Genomic DNA, 18025 nt, shown 5'->3' with positions numbered 1-18025 from the left:
GATGTGTGATAACAAGCAAAGAGGGGGAAAATCAGATCTTCTTCTTTCCAAAAAAAAAATAAATTCTGTAAAAAAGACACAAAACAAAACAACAAAAAAACCCCACCAGGACTGTATGACTATGCTCTTCATATTTAAACTCTCTTTGCTCTTAATTAAGAACTTATTGACTTTCATGCCTCCTGTGGGGAAATTGGGTCATTGCAGTGGCAAAAGTAGTAGCAGCCATCAGAGAAAAAAAAAGACAAACACAATACAAAACATTTCATCAGCAACATTAGCAAGCAACAAAATCAATACAATGTCAATATAAAACATGTGTAGCCAATGAGGCTAAAATCTGGACTAGAGAGTGACAATTCTTAAAGCAGCAGGATTCTGGACCTACCTACGACATTTCACATGAAGTATGAATTGACCTGTTAGGACACGTACAATATGTGTATTTTTTTGCTCTACAAAACCTGACGACTGATGACTGCTCTACAGAAGGGTCAATATGTAAAAGATGTGTCATTTAGGGAAGAACGAGACCTTCCTGCTCTTAATGTAGGACCTACCTTATGTACAATGGTGCACTGGCCACAGACACCACTGTCATCACATACACATACCTACACACACACACACACACACACACACACACACACACACACACACACACAGCACAGCACAGACTTACCTGCAGAGACGAAGAAGATTCCTGCACTGAGGATGACGTTGTGTCGGCTCCGGTAAAACTCACTGGCGGCCACACAGAGCCCCCCCAGGAAAAGCAGACCCACACTCATGATGGGGAAAATACTGGAGGCACGCACAGCACCTGTACACACACACACACACACACACACACACACACAGACCCACACAGGGTATAAATATGGTTATTATTATTATTTGAAAAATAAAAATGGATAAAGTGATTTCAATCACAGGTAAGGCCCTCCTGTGAAAGTGCCATTTTCATTTTATTGTTTACTCTGTTTTGCATGTGCTCCTTATTCGTATTCACTTGTTTATTCATTTTTTACTTGCTATACTATGTTTTCTCCTGTGCCCCAGAAAAGATGTAAAGATCCCCTTGCAGCCAGCCATTTTTTTCTTTTTAAATCAAGATGTTGCCTGTGATGAATAAATAAAATTTGAGGCACTGCTATACTGCAAAAACAAAGAACACTGAAAACACTGCCGACCTCTGCGCTACATTTGAACTGAATTCCCATTTTGTTGGAAATTTGCTGGTTTGCCTTACGGGACCATTCCATAGATATACACATCTCAAAATAGCAGATGGTACGCAATACATTTACAACATTCGCAGAAAGAACAAAACAACATAGTAACATATTGGATATTCTCAGCAGCATTTTTACATGAAATAGTGTAAACACGGGCGTAACCAATGATACTAATTAAGGTTCCATTCAGGTCAGACAGAGTCAGGGGGCTGCTATTGTGCATGTTGGCTCAATGGAAAGGCTCTGATACACTAAACAGAACAGAACCATAATCAGTGTCATTGGTAACACCTGTGTAGTGCTGGGCGGTATGTCCAAACACTTTTTTCCCATATATTTTTTTTAATTCTGGCAGTTTCACTGTATATCACAGTTTTTGTTGTTTTGTTGTTGAGCCTTTATATAGGTTTATAGTAGCTTATTCTACTGTCAGGAGTACATAGAATATGAAACATTTTAATGCCACCATGTATATACTGAGGGCTTTGATTTCTATAGGGTTTTCTTTTCATTAGCTGACAATGGAAACAGGCTCACAACCTCCAAGACCAAAGGAGGTCCGCTGATTTACAGCGGCCCCGACCAGGACTATAACTCTGAGGCGGGTTCAGGCAGGGACAGGAGAGGCGGGAAATGGAGGAAAAGGAGCTTATTTTCTGAGTAGCTGTTAACGTTATACATCATCCATCGTATTTTACACCTGTGTTTACTATTCCATATCAAAATGGCTGCTCTGAAAAAGGTTTATTGTGGCCTTCACGCCACCTATTACACGGGACCAAACCTAATTAGAAAAGTGTCAAAATTCCTGCACGGTTTCCCAACAGTCATAGTCATTGTTTCATTTCAAATCCACTGTGCTGGAGAACAGAGCTGAAACAATGAAAAATGTGACACACACACAAAAATGTGACACACACACACACACACACACACACAAACACACACGCACACACACGCATGCACGCACGCACACACACACACACACACACACACACACACACACACACACACACACACACAATAGACACATGGGCTAGTGTGCTGCCACATGCTTGACTGAGTCTGAATCCAGAACATGTTAAAGCATTCAGAGGCCTCGCTTGAGAGAGTGAGAGAGCGAGAGTGAGATGGATGTAGAGGGAGAAGATGGACAAAAACCAAGACAGATGGAGAGTCGCACTGACACATATGCGCGGCAAAATAATGAATAGCGGAGATGATGAAAATGAAAGCGAGGCTGCAGTAGGACTGAAATATTTGTCAGAGCCCCATATGTGTACATGATGCGATAACATATTGAAGGGTATCTGCAAACAGCTTGTCATGCAGAACTGGGCTGCGTGGTATTTTTGAACAGCTGATACTCACACATCACAGGTGTGTCATTACAAAAAAATTCCTTCATAAAATCATATTTGCATTTGTGTTCCATGAAGGTGAATCTGTTTTCTTTACGTCTTCTTGCGTTCCAAAACATTTCCAGCATGACTGACAGCTGCAGTGACCAGTGGCGTTCACGCGGGTGAGCGTTTAAGCCCCGCCCTTGTGGCCCACACCCCTGGGCTGTATGAAATGCCGGTCACTAGGTCCCCGCTCTCCATTGGCTGGCCAGCTCTGAGGCCTGTGATCTAACTGGCTGCCTCTGGGGATGTTGCTCTGTGTTCAGTGGAGCAATGAAAAAGAAGCACAGGCTGAATCCATCTTCCCCCCTTTTTTTGTTGTTGTTGCTGTTTTCTCGCTCTGTCCATCTTTACTCTGTGTTTACTGTGGGAGAAAGAACCCACAGAGCCCCCTCCTCTCTGTTTTTCACTGAACCACCCTCTCTCTATCTCTGTAGCTGCATCCTGTTTACCTCTTTCTGGAAATAACAAGGTGCTCCCACCTTTCTCCTTAGTCATTTTCTCATCATGCCGATGTTTTTCTTCTCATTTTTCTTACGTACTTGATGGTAAAACCCTGCCATCTGTTTATATCTCTAGTTCTCCCCAGTATACCCTCCCTGTTCATCTATCTCCTCTCTCTTGGTTTTTGTAGCTACTATTCATTCCTCCCAGCCAATGTTACACGAGATAGCTCTATCTATCACATCTGCAGCGATTTCCAGTCTGCTGGATGTACACAACTCAATGTTTCTCTCCGTTAAAGATCTTATCCAATTGACCGTTTGTCTGCTTTAATCTAACCTACAATTGTTTGCATGTCTGGCTAAGTATCTTACTACCTACTGTATTAACAGAGTACTACTGCCAAGGCCAAGGAGCATGCACATCAATAACTAACTGCATTTGTGGTTTATGTTTGGAAAAAGAGCTTCATTCGAGCCTAAACAAGTTTATGTTATAGAACAAACAATGTACTGACAATTTTACTGATGTATAAATTCACTGTAATATTATTATTAAAAATTTAAAGTTAGTCCTGTGCTACATGAGCAATAACCTTAAAACAGAAATGGGTTCAACCCTTTTGAGAGCATGAGTGTGTCCAGCAAAGTTCATAGCAGTCTTGGCCTGACAGTGACACTTATCCAAAGGTTGTTTATATATGTTTGATTGATAGAAATGTATTGAACATGGGTCAGAAACTATAATCATGTCCAGATGGCTCATTTAGGTTCCTTGCATACCTTTGCTAGGGATACAAACATTTTTTTCTAATGGGGTCACAGGCCAGTAAAAGCTGAGGTGGGTTGTAAATATTACGATGTGTGTGTATGCATGCGTACGCACATGCCTTGTGCTTGTGTTAGAGTCAGACTTACGGAGGAGGTATTCAGCAGCATCTGCTTCATAGTCAGCGTCCTCTGGGAAGTGATCAATCTTCTTACACACACCTCTGAATGTTCCTGCAGAGGAAGAACACACTTCAGTTCAGATCTGTATTGTTCCACAAGAGAAAATGAAATACTATTGGTTTTAAATTAACAAAAGAACATTGAACGGTCTTTACAACCAGTACGGTCTAGACCTGCCCTTTCTGAAAAGTGTCCTGAGATAACTTCTGTTGCGATTTGGCACTATACAAATAAAATCATATCAAACATTTTTTCATAAGAATTCAGAATACTTTTATATTATGGGCTAATAATTTATTTTTTGGGGTCAATCAATAATTTCATCTTCTTGTATAATTATACTGCATCAAATCACATTTGTATGAGAATCTATATCCATTCTAAAAAATATTATAGCTATTATTTTGACAGATACTGTGATTGTGATTCACAATAAGTGGGAATGATAATCACAAAAAAAAAAACCCTATTAAATTCATGACATTTGACATTTGTTGGGGTCTGTACTAAACAAACAGTTTTTCCTTACATCTGTGAAACATGATTTCTAAAGCCAGGGCATCTCTGCAGCACTACAGTACGTCATTATAATGCTGTTTTGTAACAGATTTTACATTTTTCTTCTGTGATTAGGAGATTGCTCTTGGCCATATTGCGATTTCGATAGTATTTCGATTAATTGTGCAGCCCTAATATACATGTACATGAATATACATCAAAAGCAGCAGCGGGGAGAGAGAGAGAGAGAGAGAGAGAGAGAGAGAGAGAGAGGAGAGAGAGAGAGAGAGAGAGAGAGAGAGAGAGAGAGAGAGAGAGAGAGAGATGACAGATGATGCAGGACAGTGCTATAGCCTTCAGGGTATGTATGGGAAACACCAATGAAAATCCTTATCACACCCACCACACACACAAACACACACACACACACAGAAGCACACGCACAGTAGCACTTTAAATACAGAAAATACACACTAAAATACAGACATCAAGTGTACGCACATATCTACGGAGCTCATTAAACTGATACATGAACACTATCAATCATGCATGTAAGTAAGAGCCTTTCTATCAGTGTATGTCAGTTACTGTGTGTGTGTGTGTGTGTGTGTGTGTGTGTGTGTGTTTGTGTTGTATTGACTAGGATGCAGTCTCCTACGAGTGTGCCGTGTGTCAGGCAGAGAGTGACTCATCCTCCTTAGTCCAAGTCCTCCTCGAACACACACACAGACACACACACACGCGTCAGCATCTCTTGCGAGTGCATGTGGGAGTGTGTTTATGTGTGTGCGTGCGTGTGTGTGTGTGTGTGTGTGTGTGTGTGTACACTGCATGTAGCTTAATTCCCACCCATCATTCAGACCCATTCACACATGGTCAACACCACAGGGAATATGAGAGAGAGATTGGGGGTGGGGGTACTGAGGAGGGATGAAGGGGGAAGAGGAGAGAAGGCAAGATGAAGGAGGATGAAGAGAGAGGAAGTGCCGGTTGAAAGACGTTTGGTGGTAAAACGACACGGTAGAATTAGGGAGAAATGGGAGGATAGAGGCTGGCGACGAACAACGAACGACTCAACCTAATTGCTTATTTGCATATGAAGAGGTTCTTTCCAGTACCCACACTCAGAAAATCATTCATAAATTGATTCATGCAGCTCGTGCAGTCAGGGATAGTAACTAACCTCTGATTGAGACTCTGATTGCCCAAAAAATAAGTTTATACAGAGTTTGATGTCTCGATTTAATAAAGTATTAATCTGTCAAATTTTCATATGAATCAAAGTCTGTTTTGCTACCCTCTGACATTAACCAAATACAGACAATTATATGCACAGTATCATCTTCGTACACGCTCTTAACACTGTAATCCTCATGTGTTCATACTTGATTTCATGACATGATTTCAAAATGGATGCTACAGCTGCATTTATTTAAATGTGTGCCTCTATTCCCTTTTTCTGCTCTCCCTCTCCATTCTTTTCAGTGCGAGCAGCATTTCTGTATTTTTGTGTTTCCAGACCACATACAAACTGTCGGAGGAAAACCACACTAGTGCTGCAAAGATTTGTTGGTTAAATCCATCGACAGCAAATTAATCTGCAACTATTTTGATAGTTAATTAAAACAAAAAAAAGCACTGTACTGTACTGCTGTCTTTATTCTTTAATGTGGTCTGGCTTGGTTGGAGTCACACAAGGTAATTGTAGCCTTAGCTGTTCCTGTTGGATGCATTAAGGTGTAAAGCATCATTAGTCAGAGCTCTGCCTCGTGTCTGTCAGTCGGAAAATGTATTATACCTCCTGCCTTTTAATGTATCGAACCATCCTGATGTAGAGCACCAAACGGCCTCATGCAATGAGATGCCAGTGAAGCGATGCACACACACACACACACACACACACACACACACACACACACACACACTAATGAACATAGAGGATGTTGTGGAGGGAACAGAGAGATAGATGGCTGCTTTTATTTCTCTCTCAGTGGCTGAGAATCTAAATCACAACTGTATAAACACACACACACACACACACACACACACACACACACACACGTATACCCTGGTTATCACACTACTGTGTGCACCTAATGACGTCACACTATTACTTTTTAGAAAGTAAAGATGCTAAAAATAACACCTCACACACACACACACACACACACACACACACACACACACACACACACACACACACACACACAGGGAGACTCATTAAGACTGGTGTGTTGGACCTCCAGGTCAGCATGTTCATCATGATAATGTGTGAGTAACAAACAGCGCAGTGGGAATCTTTAAAACAATAAGCAGTAACACACACACATATACACACACACACACACACACACACACACAGGAGGGAAGGCAGGGTATATGGAGATATGTAGTCTACATTATAAACTGAACAATCTCACAGCCCATGGAATTGACTGCATTAAATAAATGTAAAACATAATAGGGTCTACGATTAGACAAATCTATTGCCTCTCGTCTTTTTTTGGGGAGATTTTAATTTTTAATTTTCATTGGTCTGCCTCCGAAGAATGTTCAGCAGGGCAGTACACACAGAGTCGAAGAAAGAGTGAAATGATTCACAGCTGTAGAGATAAAATATTTTTACATCTTATTTGGTGAATCAAAGGTTTATCTGACCTGTTTGATGACCGACAGTCACTGCTGCACTGGGTTACATGTTCTTTCATTCAATTCACTCCAGTTCAAATTATTATTATTATTATTTGTATAGCGCCAAATCAGGACAAACTTCTCAAATAGAGCAGGTCTAGACCGTACTCTTTATAAAATAATCTTCATTACCATGTACACACACGTAGTTTGTAAACCACTTACACTATCTTGCTGCCATAAATATTCACCAGAGCACCAAATGTGTCTTAAAGGGACCCCCAAAGAAAAATTGTTCATGCTCATTCCCAGGTCATCAAATTCTGATGCTTCGAGTTATGGTAAACGGAAAACAAACAAAATGGCTCAGAGTGAGCCAAACAGAGCAATCGTCCAACGCTTCGGGTTGCCAAAGCCTCTGTATCTGACAACCTGGGAATGAGACTCAACAATCAACCATTTTTCTTCCAAATGACTGACCCCACATTTATTCTGCAACTGAAAATTGTCCTCAACATATGCAATGTGTACTGTTTTAGGACATTATTTAGATTTAATTTTTATTTTTTATTTTTCGGTCTTCTGCAGTTACAAATAGTTTAGTGAGACGCACTAAATGATACAGATACAAAATGTTAGTTTTGATCTTTTCATGACGTTTGCTGACAAGAAAAAATTATTTCAGCCTTATGCTTTACTGAACTTACTGTTTGCCCTTGTATAAAGTGGTATTGTATAAAGTTATGTTTGGTGCAGGTACAAGATTTTTTTTTTTCAAGATCAGTGGGACATTTTAAATTTTTTTCATGAAATACTGGACTTCAAATTTCCATGATTGTCCAGCACTATATGTGTATTTTGATGCAGATCTGGATCCAGATACAGATTCATGTCTAAAAATTATTCAAGTAACAGCTTTGGCTGAGGTATACACTTTCTAGTAGTTTTAGGTATTAAACTTTGTATTGTGCATTCATTTATATACATTTTTATTAGGGATGCTCGATATTGGCTTTTCTGCCGATGTCCGATATTCCGATATTGTCCAACTCTCAATTTCCGATACCGATATCACCCGATACCGATATATGCAGGCTTTTTACACCAAAACTGTTAACAACTGGTAACAACATAACATATCTCCTATTGTAGAATTAACACATTATGCCTAATTTTATTGTGATGCCCCACTGGATGCATACATAAATGCAACATGGCTTTCCAAATAAATAAATATAAACAGTGTCTGTGCAAAATAAGAGAACAACTTCAACTTTCATTGTATTAATACTGAAAAGAGCGCTAACCCTAATTGCTAGCTAAGCGCTAGCTTTGGTTAATGTGTTTAATTGTATTATGCACCTGAAGGAGTGCTAATGTAAATTCTAAGCCAATTGTTAGTTTGGTTAAGGAACAGCTCATAGCAGGGTAAAATATTTAAGGTGCATTGCACTTATTTTGTGTTAATATTAAAATCATTCAGTTTTAAATTGTTTGCTTGTTAGCCACGGTTAGCAACCGACCAGTCTAGCGTGTAGTTGTTGCTGTTATACGTCATCTAGCACGCGCCGGTAAACGTCCCATGCTGCGTTAATGCAGGCTCGGAAATGCTGAAGCCTACAGAACAAACATAGGTTATAAAAACCTGATACCGATAATTCCCGATATTACATTTTTTAGTGAATATCGGCCGATAATATCGGACATCCCTAATTTTTATACTTTTCTACTCTTCACTTTCACAGGTGGAGTGTATTCCAGCAGGGACTGGGTTAGTAGAGAGGAAACAACATGGACAGATTGACAGCCTTTCATAGAACAAACATCTAAAAAAGTTTTGGAAAATGACCAAAAAAAGAACCACCTAGCAGAATAACAATCTGGATCAGCTCTGGATCAACAGAACAGGCACAGGAACCACTGTCAGTCTGCAAATACATTGTCATTGGCCCTCTCCTGCAGCTAAACAGGTGTGTGTGTGTAGGTGGGTGTACATGTGTCACACATTTCTCAGCCCACACTGAGGTTTTAGAGAGGTACCTCCAAATGCTGTATCAGTGAGTGAGTCAGTAGCTGTCACACAGGCTTATGTCAAGTGTCACAACCGGCCTATGATCTCATCAAAGAGAAACCAGTGCAACACACACGCACACACACACACACACACACACACACACACACACACACACACACACACACAGGGTCAAACGATGTATTGTCTATGTGCAACAGTTTACGAATACACTCATCACACAGACTGGCTGGAAAAGTTGAACAGATTTTTGTTTTATGAATTAAAAAGCCGTCGACAAGCCTTGGTGCAGCAGACTGTAAGTCTGATTACATCCTTCCATCTAACTGTGGAGTTTTGTCTTACATTCAGCCTTTTTTCTTTGACATCAATGTCTCTATTCCCCTTGCCTCAGTTGCTTTCACCTTCTTAATCCACTTTTCGTTCTCCATCCCTCTCACCCAGCCAGAGTATTGTGTGAACCAATGTTAATTCAGATTGATTATGCTGTAAACCTCAACTTCAGGTTGCAATGGCTCTATCTGAATATCACTTTTTGGCTTAGGACAACACCTCTAGAGGAGACAGAGGAAGCCAGAGATCATGAAAATTCACCTAAAACCATTCAGAAAAAAAAGAAACCTAACTCCTGTTAGAAAAAGTCAATTAATTACTTTAGTGAAATTACATCTTTAATTTAATGTCACCATTACACAAAATCTCAGAACAAAACAATACAAAATAACATGTATTAAATGAAGCACCCCCACTTAATACAAGACAAATGCTAATACTAATCTGCATGACAACACTTTTATGAAAACAAATGAAAAATGTTATGGCTTTTCATTCAACCATTGAATTTTTTCTCAAACCTGTACACATCCAAATCTCTCCGTGATGGCTCACCGATAAGAGTCTTCTAATTAATGTCCCTTATTAAGGTGCATCACAAGCAGTGGATGTTGACAAGCTGCTCACCGTAGCAGAGGTTATTGCTGCGATTAAGGACAGACTTCACCAAGCAGCCATCTCACTCATACTAAGAACAATTCTACTGGTCACTTTTATTAATAAATGTGCACAGAATAATCATCACATTGTGACAAGTTAGCTTAGACAATCGTAATATGGGACACTGAATTTGATCAACTGACTGTTTATCAGACCACAAATGAGACAATAATTAATTGTAAATTGATGGACAGTGCCGTAGTGGAGTGTTTCTGGGCACTGGGAAGAAAATCTTTTCTGGTCTTCCCTCTGATGTCCCTCTAGCTGCTCTGCTTCAACTTTCAGTGATTTACAGAGCTGGTGGTTAGCTACTTTAGTCGCTAACTGTAGCTGCTAACTTAGGTGTAAATTAGGCGACTCAGAGCAACGGGAGCTCCTTTAAACTTAATACATTTTTGTTATTTTTTCTGCTTTATTGCTGAAAACATCATTGAATAATATCTGATTGGATTTCATTTTAAGGGGCTATGCCAAAATTTGGTTTTATTGCTGAAACAGATATGACCAGCAGTTGTCAGAAAAGGAAGTGTGGGGTTTGGATTAAAGAGCAGCAGCCTTTGAGACGATCCACCCATGCCCTGCTCAGCTTGGACTTAAGGCTGCCCCTGGTTTATGTCCGTTGTGGATGAAATGAAACTCAAACAACGGGAAATCAGAGGCTGTTGTGCCCACATCTTTACAGAGTTATGCTCCATCAACATCCCAGATCCTCAATGGGCAGGAGAAGAGGAGGCGGACTTTGTGTTTACATTGATGATGCCCAGTGTTCAGACAAAGTCAAGTGTAACCAAAATCGAATTTTATTTTTTGCAGTCTAAAATAAATGTATTGTTGACAGTTTTGTATTATTAAAAGGAAGAAAAAGGGTCTAATTTTTGCCTTAGACTGCTGGGGAGGCGCGTCCATGTCTATCAGCTGCTGAGGCCTGTTGTTGGTGGTACTGAAGAGGAAGGACCACACCAGCATTCCCCTAGTGAATGTTTGTTTAGTGGCTCGTTCAAAAAGCTAAGGTGTAGGACAAGACGTGTGGTCAGTGCTCAGTGTGACCGCCTGCTCTGTCTATTATATGTATTAAAATAAGAGCACAAGAGTGTGGATACAGTAGGATACATTTCTGTAGACTTGCTTGACTCCTATGTATAGTTATTTTGGGTTCTGTTCTGTTTGTGTTCCACACATAAACAATCCTCTCATTTGCACGTACACTAACATGGACATGAGATTGGGACTGACTACATCACACTGCTGGTTTGTTTCTCTAATTCTGTGCGCTTCGAAGGTCATGTAAGCGTGTGCATACATGGCCATTCAAATGTGTGTGTGTGTGTGTGTGTGTGTGTGTGTGTGTGTGTGTGTGTGTGTGTGTGTGTGTGACTATGTGTGTGTGTGATGGATGAAAGATTTTTTTTCAGTCTAATTAACAGCAAACACACATAAAGGGAAACAAAGCAACATACATACTCAGATAATAAAACACATACAAACTATTTTTCTCTCTCTCTCTCTTTCTCTCTCTCTCTCTCAAACACACACACACACACACACACACACACACACACACACACACACACACACACACACACACACACACTCACAGTGGGAGCATCTATCAGGAGACATTTGCCTCACAAAGGTCAACGTGGCCTTAGGGAAGCTGCAACCACAGCCACAGCGAGGCATTATGGGACACAGTGAATGGGGATGGGAGTCCAGTATTTGCCTGATTGCTTGCCTGTGTGTGTCTCAGTGTGTTTTTTCTGACTCATGTGTTTTAGTTTCCTCTTCTGGGCCCAGAATGCTGCCGCTGTCACTTATATATAAAGACATGCACATATGAACATAGACGTACACTCTGCGCACTCCCTCTCGTGTGCTATTGTTTCTGAGTCATGTCATGATTAGAAAGCACAGTCCCAAATAAAACCCACAGGAAAAAGAGAAGAATGCGTACTTTTACTAACAATAATAACTGCTGCTATATCCCAAATGGGCCTGCCATGTTTGAATACAGGCATCATAAACAATTTTCGTAATTAAGACCTTTGTTTGAATGCCAAAAAGCTGTACTGTAATAGACAGATGAAGTCACAGACACACAGACACACACACACACACACACACGCACACTTTAAAGTTATGTATGAAAACAGTAGTACAGCAAATCCGAGGGCTAAAAGACAAGAGGTAGAAAAGAAACACTTTCCATTTCACTGACTCCTGACTAACTGTTGGCTGTTCTGCCGAGCTACAAACACACTTTTATTATTTAGTTTTACCTCCTTTTCTTTTTGCACCTCCATACCTGTTTTTTCACTCTCTTCAGTCTCTGCTTCGCTCTCTTGTATCTCTAACTTTCCACGGCCAGCCTGCTCTCTGCTGTATTTCTTTCTATCCAGCTGTTCAATTATCATCATCCTAACATCAATATAATCAGCCATCGTATCAAAGGTGGACAACTCTGCATGATTTCAAATAAAACAAATATCTGCCTGCTGTACTAGTCTAGTTCTACTTGTGGAATCGCATGCAAGCAATGCAGTATGCATACTAAACAGTGAAAATATTCCACCAGAAAAAAATAGTGCCTCAAATCAAGGTTAAAAAGGAGACAAACACAAACAACACTGCGTGTCCAGATGCCCCCACGATTGTGATGAGCTGGCCATGAGGTGCCAGCTATTTGTCCTTGTTCTAACTCTGTACCCCACACGCACTGTACAGCAGAGTTACATGTGAAACACAGAAACACCACAGATCTCCATAAATTGCCAGACCCTTGTAAAAAACACTGGCACTGACAACCGGACTAACAATAACCAGCCAAAACAACACCAAAAGAGTGCTCAGATGTAAGATTTGGGTAAGTAAAATGTATTCAGAGAGCAAAGCAACAAGTACAGTATAAAATGTACAGGAGGGAATCAGGTGATGGTTTTTAAGCAGATATGCTTATACTTTTAATGTAGTGGGAGAAAGCCTTGAGACTTTTGTGTGCCAAAACTTAACTTGCATGTTCAATTTCCACAGCAGTAAATCATGAGCAATACATGCAAGAAGAGAAATGCATTTCATTTTCTGGATAATGCTATTTCAGTGAAACTAAATAAGTTTTGTTACTAGTTTTCCCAATATTGTTACTAGCTGGTTCAGTTTATCTAAGGGGGGAACATGACTGAAAGTCTGAGAACCACAGCTGTAACATAACCTTAAAGGACCAGTGTGTAGGATTTAGTGGCATCTGGCAGTGTAATTGAAGGAGAAACTACGGTGGCCACGAAACACCCCTATCTAGAGCTAGTGTTTTGTTTGTCCATTCTGGGCTAATGTAGAAACATGGCGGACTCCATGGAAGGCGACCCGTGTCTGTAGATATAAAAGGTACCAAAAATGTAACGATTCCTGTATTCAGGTGATTATACACTAATGAAAACACTATGCCAAGCTCAACCCAACCCCAGAGATTAATTGAAGAATTTTAGCTTTAGCTGCAACTGTAGTTGAAACATAGTGGGGGCATTAAATATGTCCAGCAACAAGTGCTCCTGAAATGACAAAACAGGTAATTTGTCAATGTACTTTTGACAAAATTACGTGTATAAAGACTTTCTGATCTGACGCCTCTAATGGCTGGAAGACTTCTGTTGTCAGTGCCGTTACAAATTACTGTTACAAAAATGATTGTCACAGTTAGTGAGTGAAGGTTATCTAAAGATCAAGACTAAGACTATACAGCTATGCTAGAATCTATGTGAGCAGTTCTTTGAGGAAAATGCTAAGATCAGTATATCAACATGCTGTTTTTTAGCAGATAATGCTTACCATGTTCAACATCTTAGCTTAGTTGGTTAGTATTCTTTGTTAATCAGCACAAAACACTAGCTGCAGCCGAGGCTGGTGGGAATGTCATCAGTTTGAGTGATTACAATGATTACAATTCAGGGAAACATGAATTAATTTAATGCAACCTGCACCCAATAGTTGTTGAAACCTTTCACTTAAACCCACAGATGTGCATCTCACTGTGCCGCTAGAGAGAAAGTCAAGTGACCACCAGGGAAACACGAATGTCTGTGCAAAATGTCATGGCAATCCCATTGACAGTATATATAATGAACAGAGCTTCTGAGTCTGTGAAGTGGAGCAAGGTGGAAGAGAAAACATGCATTATACGAAAGGCCAGCAGAAGGAGCTCCATTGACTGCAATAAAAAACGATACTATTCACTCAAATGGACAAAATACCTGACCTTACTAGTTTATGGTCTTAATCACTAGTTTCAAGTCTTCTTCCATACAGCAAACACCAAACTCGAGGCTTCAAAATGGGAGCAATGGCTGACGTTACGATTGGTTCACACTTGGACAATCCAGTAGTTAATAAGATATTTCCGTCTGGACCAAAGTGATGGGCCAACCAACCAACTGCCTAGTCATTGGTTGGTAAGGTCAGGAATTGATTGTGGTTAAATAAAACCAACATTTACTGTTGGCAGGAAACAGTTACACACAGTGGACTCCCATTCTAAAATCACACATTTCCATGCCCAACTACCCATCCCAACCTCCTCCCCACATGATTTTCTAGTGTTATAACAACGAGTAAAACGTAAACATCGTTTTCGGTGAGGACAGGCTCGTTCCCGGGGGAGCTGTCCCTAATCAGTTGATGTGCGACCAAAAAGCAGCACGTGAGTGGCCTGTCTCAACCCAGCCACATGCACACACAAACACATGCACTCAGAATATAAAGCGCTTTGTCAACTAGAAAACAGAGGAGAAGAAGAGGAGGGAGGGAGCAAGGGAGAGGAAAGAAAGTTGAAAAGCAGAGCAAATTGGACTGCTTGTTTTCTCAGAGCGCCTCTGACAGCTCAGTGTGGGTGACTGTGCCTCTTCTCTCTCTCTCTCTCTGTCCCTACCTCGCTCACTCTCTCTGATTACCTCTTTCTAGGCGAAGGGGAGAGAAGACGGGAGAGAGGGAAAAGAGAGAGAGAGAGAGAGGGGAAGAGGCTAGTTTCCACGGTGATGGCTGATGAAAGAAAACGAGACAGGTTCTGCTTGGCTGCACACCTCTACTCTTTCTCTCTTCTCCCCCCCTTTCCTCTGTCTGTTCTTCCTCAAACGCCCGTGTTCTTTTTCTCTCTCTTTCCTCCAAAACATTTCTCTGTTCCTGTTTCAATTCTTCTCATCATCCCACTTTTACTCCACCTTTGTTTTTCTTCTCTCATTACCAAAACGTTCATTCATCGCTTTACGATCTCCCCGTCGTCTTCTTTCATCTCTTCTCACTTTTGTATATGCTTGTGTCATCTAGCCACACTACGTAAGTCAAAAGTATCTGGACATCTCAATCCAAAAAAACCATGGACATTGACAACCTCCACTCCTCTGGGACAGTTGTACATGGGATCTTGCAGGAAGTTGCTCCCATTCAACTTATGGCTTTATGCATGGGGGACATTGTGGTACTGAAACAGCGAAGGGCCTTCCCCAAATAGTTTCCTTAAAGTTGGAAGAATACTATTATCTAAAACATCATTGTATGGTATCGAGGTTTTCTTTAACTGGGACCACCCCCTCCCAATACATACACACACACACACACACACACACACACACACACACACACACACACAATTAAAACAAGCTTATCAAGCCCTTAATAAATTGGCTATTGTTTTATTCTATTCTACTGTAGGTTTAATTTCTTTTTTGTTTTTCTCACTCTTAAATGAAGGAAAGATGTAGAATATAGGTATATGTATAATTATGTATATGTATTATGTGTGTGTGTATATACACATCCTATATTACCAGGCCTCATTGACCCACCCCTCCTTATTCCTAGTCCTTTCTGTCTTACGTTTTTTACAATCTCTTGGCTGTTTAAGTGTCCCTGTACTTGTTTCCACTTGTTTTGTAACCATATAATAATAATAATAATTAAAAATAAATAACTGTAACTAAGGGATATAGCCCGAACCATGAAATACGCACACACAGGTATGCAGTAAAAGGGTCCTCATATTTTTTGGCCATATGGTGTATTTGTATTCTCTTCCAGTTCTTTTTCTTTTTCTTCCAAACTCTTCCAAATACTCTCCTCCCCCACCCCCTCCTTTTTCTCTCCATTTCTTCCCCCACCTCTTTCACTCTCCCCTTCCTCCCGCAGCCACCTGGGTGATCATTTTTGTCCCCGTCTCTGTTTAAAACCCTGTTCCTTCTGTCTATTACCAGGTGATCATTTAGATCCCCAGCGTGGTCAAACACTCCCCAGAGATTCACCTGAAACAGAGGCCATGCAGAGCTCATCCATCACTTTCTACCCCTCTCCCCTCCTTCATTCATACACATTCCGGTCTCTCTTCATTCATGCTCTGTCTCCAATCCTCTACCTCCCCCCTTCCTTCCTTCTCTCCTCATTTCCTGGCTTTCTCGTGCTCATTTATCACAGAGGGAACCTAACACCTCAGTACACCTGCACAGACACACAACAACACATTAACTGCATGCCAGAAATCTCAGCATATACGAATTGTCAATGGGTAGAGGAGCCACAAAGATACTATCATGAAGAAAGGGCACATTAAATCGCACTTACAGTAACATAGACCCCATTTGCACTTGGTATTAACAAGTGATCTATATCTGGAGAACAAGACATTACAAATGCCTGTAAAATATTTGGCTTCAGTGACTGTGTAAGTTTTGGTACATTTTGGAGTCGTATTTATTTTAACGCATAAATCTGCTAATTAGAGGAGAAGTTAGTCACGGCATGTGTGTTTCAGACTGGCGGTTGGGTAGGTTGCAATGCTGGCATAGCCACGGGAAGTAAGAGTGTTGCTATGCTTGAAGTATACAATATTTTTAGTCTTTCATTTCTCATGTTACACACCATCCCGTTCAATTCTTTGGCCAAATAGGACTCCCATTCAGAGACAACGTAATATTGTGGTTATTTGCATCCTGTGGCGACGTTGTAGGCCTGTAGAAACATTGTTTTGCACTGTTAAAGGTGCTGCTATGCCTGTTCATTAAGACAACCATTAAAGCACAAGTCTTTATTTTCTTTTTTTGGTAAAATTTCAGCAGCCTTTTCCCGGTGCTGTAGTTTATATCCTGCATGGATGGTTTATTAAAACGATCATTAAAGTAGGGGTCTTAATTATTTTCTTGTTGTCATACTTTTTGGCTGACATCATGTCAGAGTGCTGTGATTTACACCAATCAGCCATAACATTATGAGCACTGACAGCTGAAGTGAATAACACTGATTATCTGGTTATCGTGGCTCCTATCAGTAGGTGGGATATATCAGGCAGCAAGTGAACATTTTGCCCTCAAAGTTGATGTGTTAGAAGCAGGAAAATGGGCAATGTGAGGATTTGAAGGTTCATTGATGCACGTGGGGAGTGAAGGCTGGCCCATGTGGTCCGATCCAACAGATGAGCTACTGTAGCTCCAACTTCTGAAACAGTTAATGCTGGTTCTGATAGAAAGGTGTCAGAACACACAGTACATCACAGTTTGTTGGTATGGGGCTGCGTAGCGGCAGACCAGTCAGGGTGCCCAGGTGGTCATAATGTTATGGCTGATACGTGTATATGCATGAATTTGTGTTGGTTCAGTCAAAACTGCTGCCCCCCCATTCAAAATGCAATTTGTGTATAGATATGGTTTTGCTGTAATATTTTCCTAGAAAGAATGTATATTAGTTAATTATTTTGTGGTCAAACTGTACAGATTGCAGTCACACCTCAGATCCAATCACAATTGGAACCTGACCTTCCACTTTAATGCTTTTGTCTTTATCCAGATGATATCCTGATACTAAGCT

The 18025-nt window shown here is 40.6% G+C and overlaps 1 protein-coding gene across 1 annotated transcript in view; it reads right to left on the bottom strand.

Moving 5' to 3' along the window:
• cacng3b (calcium channel, voltage-dependent, gamma subunit 3b) overlaps window positions 1-18025 on the bottom strand; it is a 35196-nt gene that overhangs the window by 13494 nt on the left and 3677 nt on the right. Inside the window, exons 2-3 of the mRNA XM_051387136.1 lie at window positions 4003-4086; window positions 683-823 (exon numbers count right to left, since the gene is read on the bottom strand). Of these exons, the coding sequence (XP_051243096.1) occupies window positions 683-823; window positions 4003-4086 (225 nt within the window). The remainder of the gene's footprint in view (window positions 1-682; window positions 824-4002; window positions 4087-18025) is intronic.

This window comes from Dicentrarchus labrax, unplaced genomic scaffold, assembly GCF_905237075.1.
Source record: "Dicentrarchus labrax unplaced genomic scaffold, dlabrax2021, whole genome shotgun sequence".
NCBI classification, from domain to species: Eukaryota; Metazoa; Chordata; class Actinopteri; family Moronidae; genus Dicentrarchus; species Dicentrarchus labrax.
Note: the sequence above shows the minus strand (reverse complement) of the source record. Positions and strands in the feature narration are given on the sequence as shown.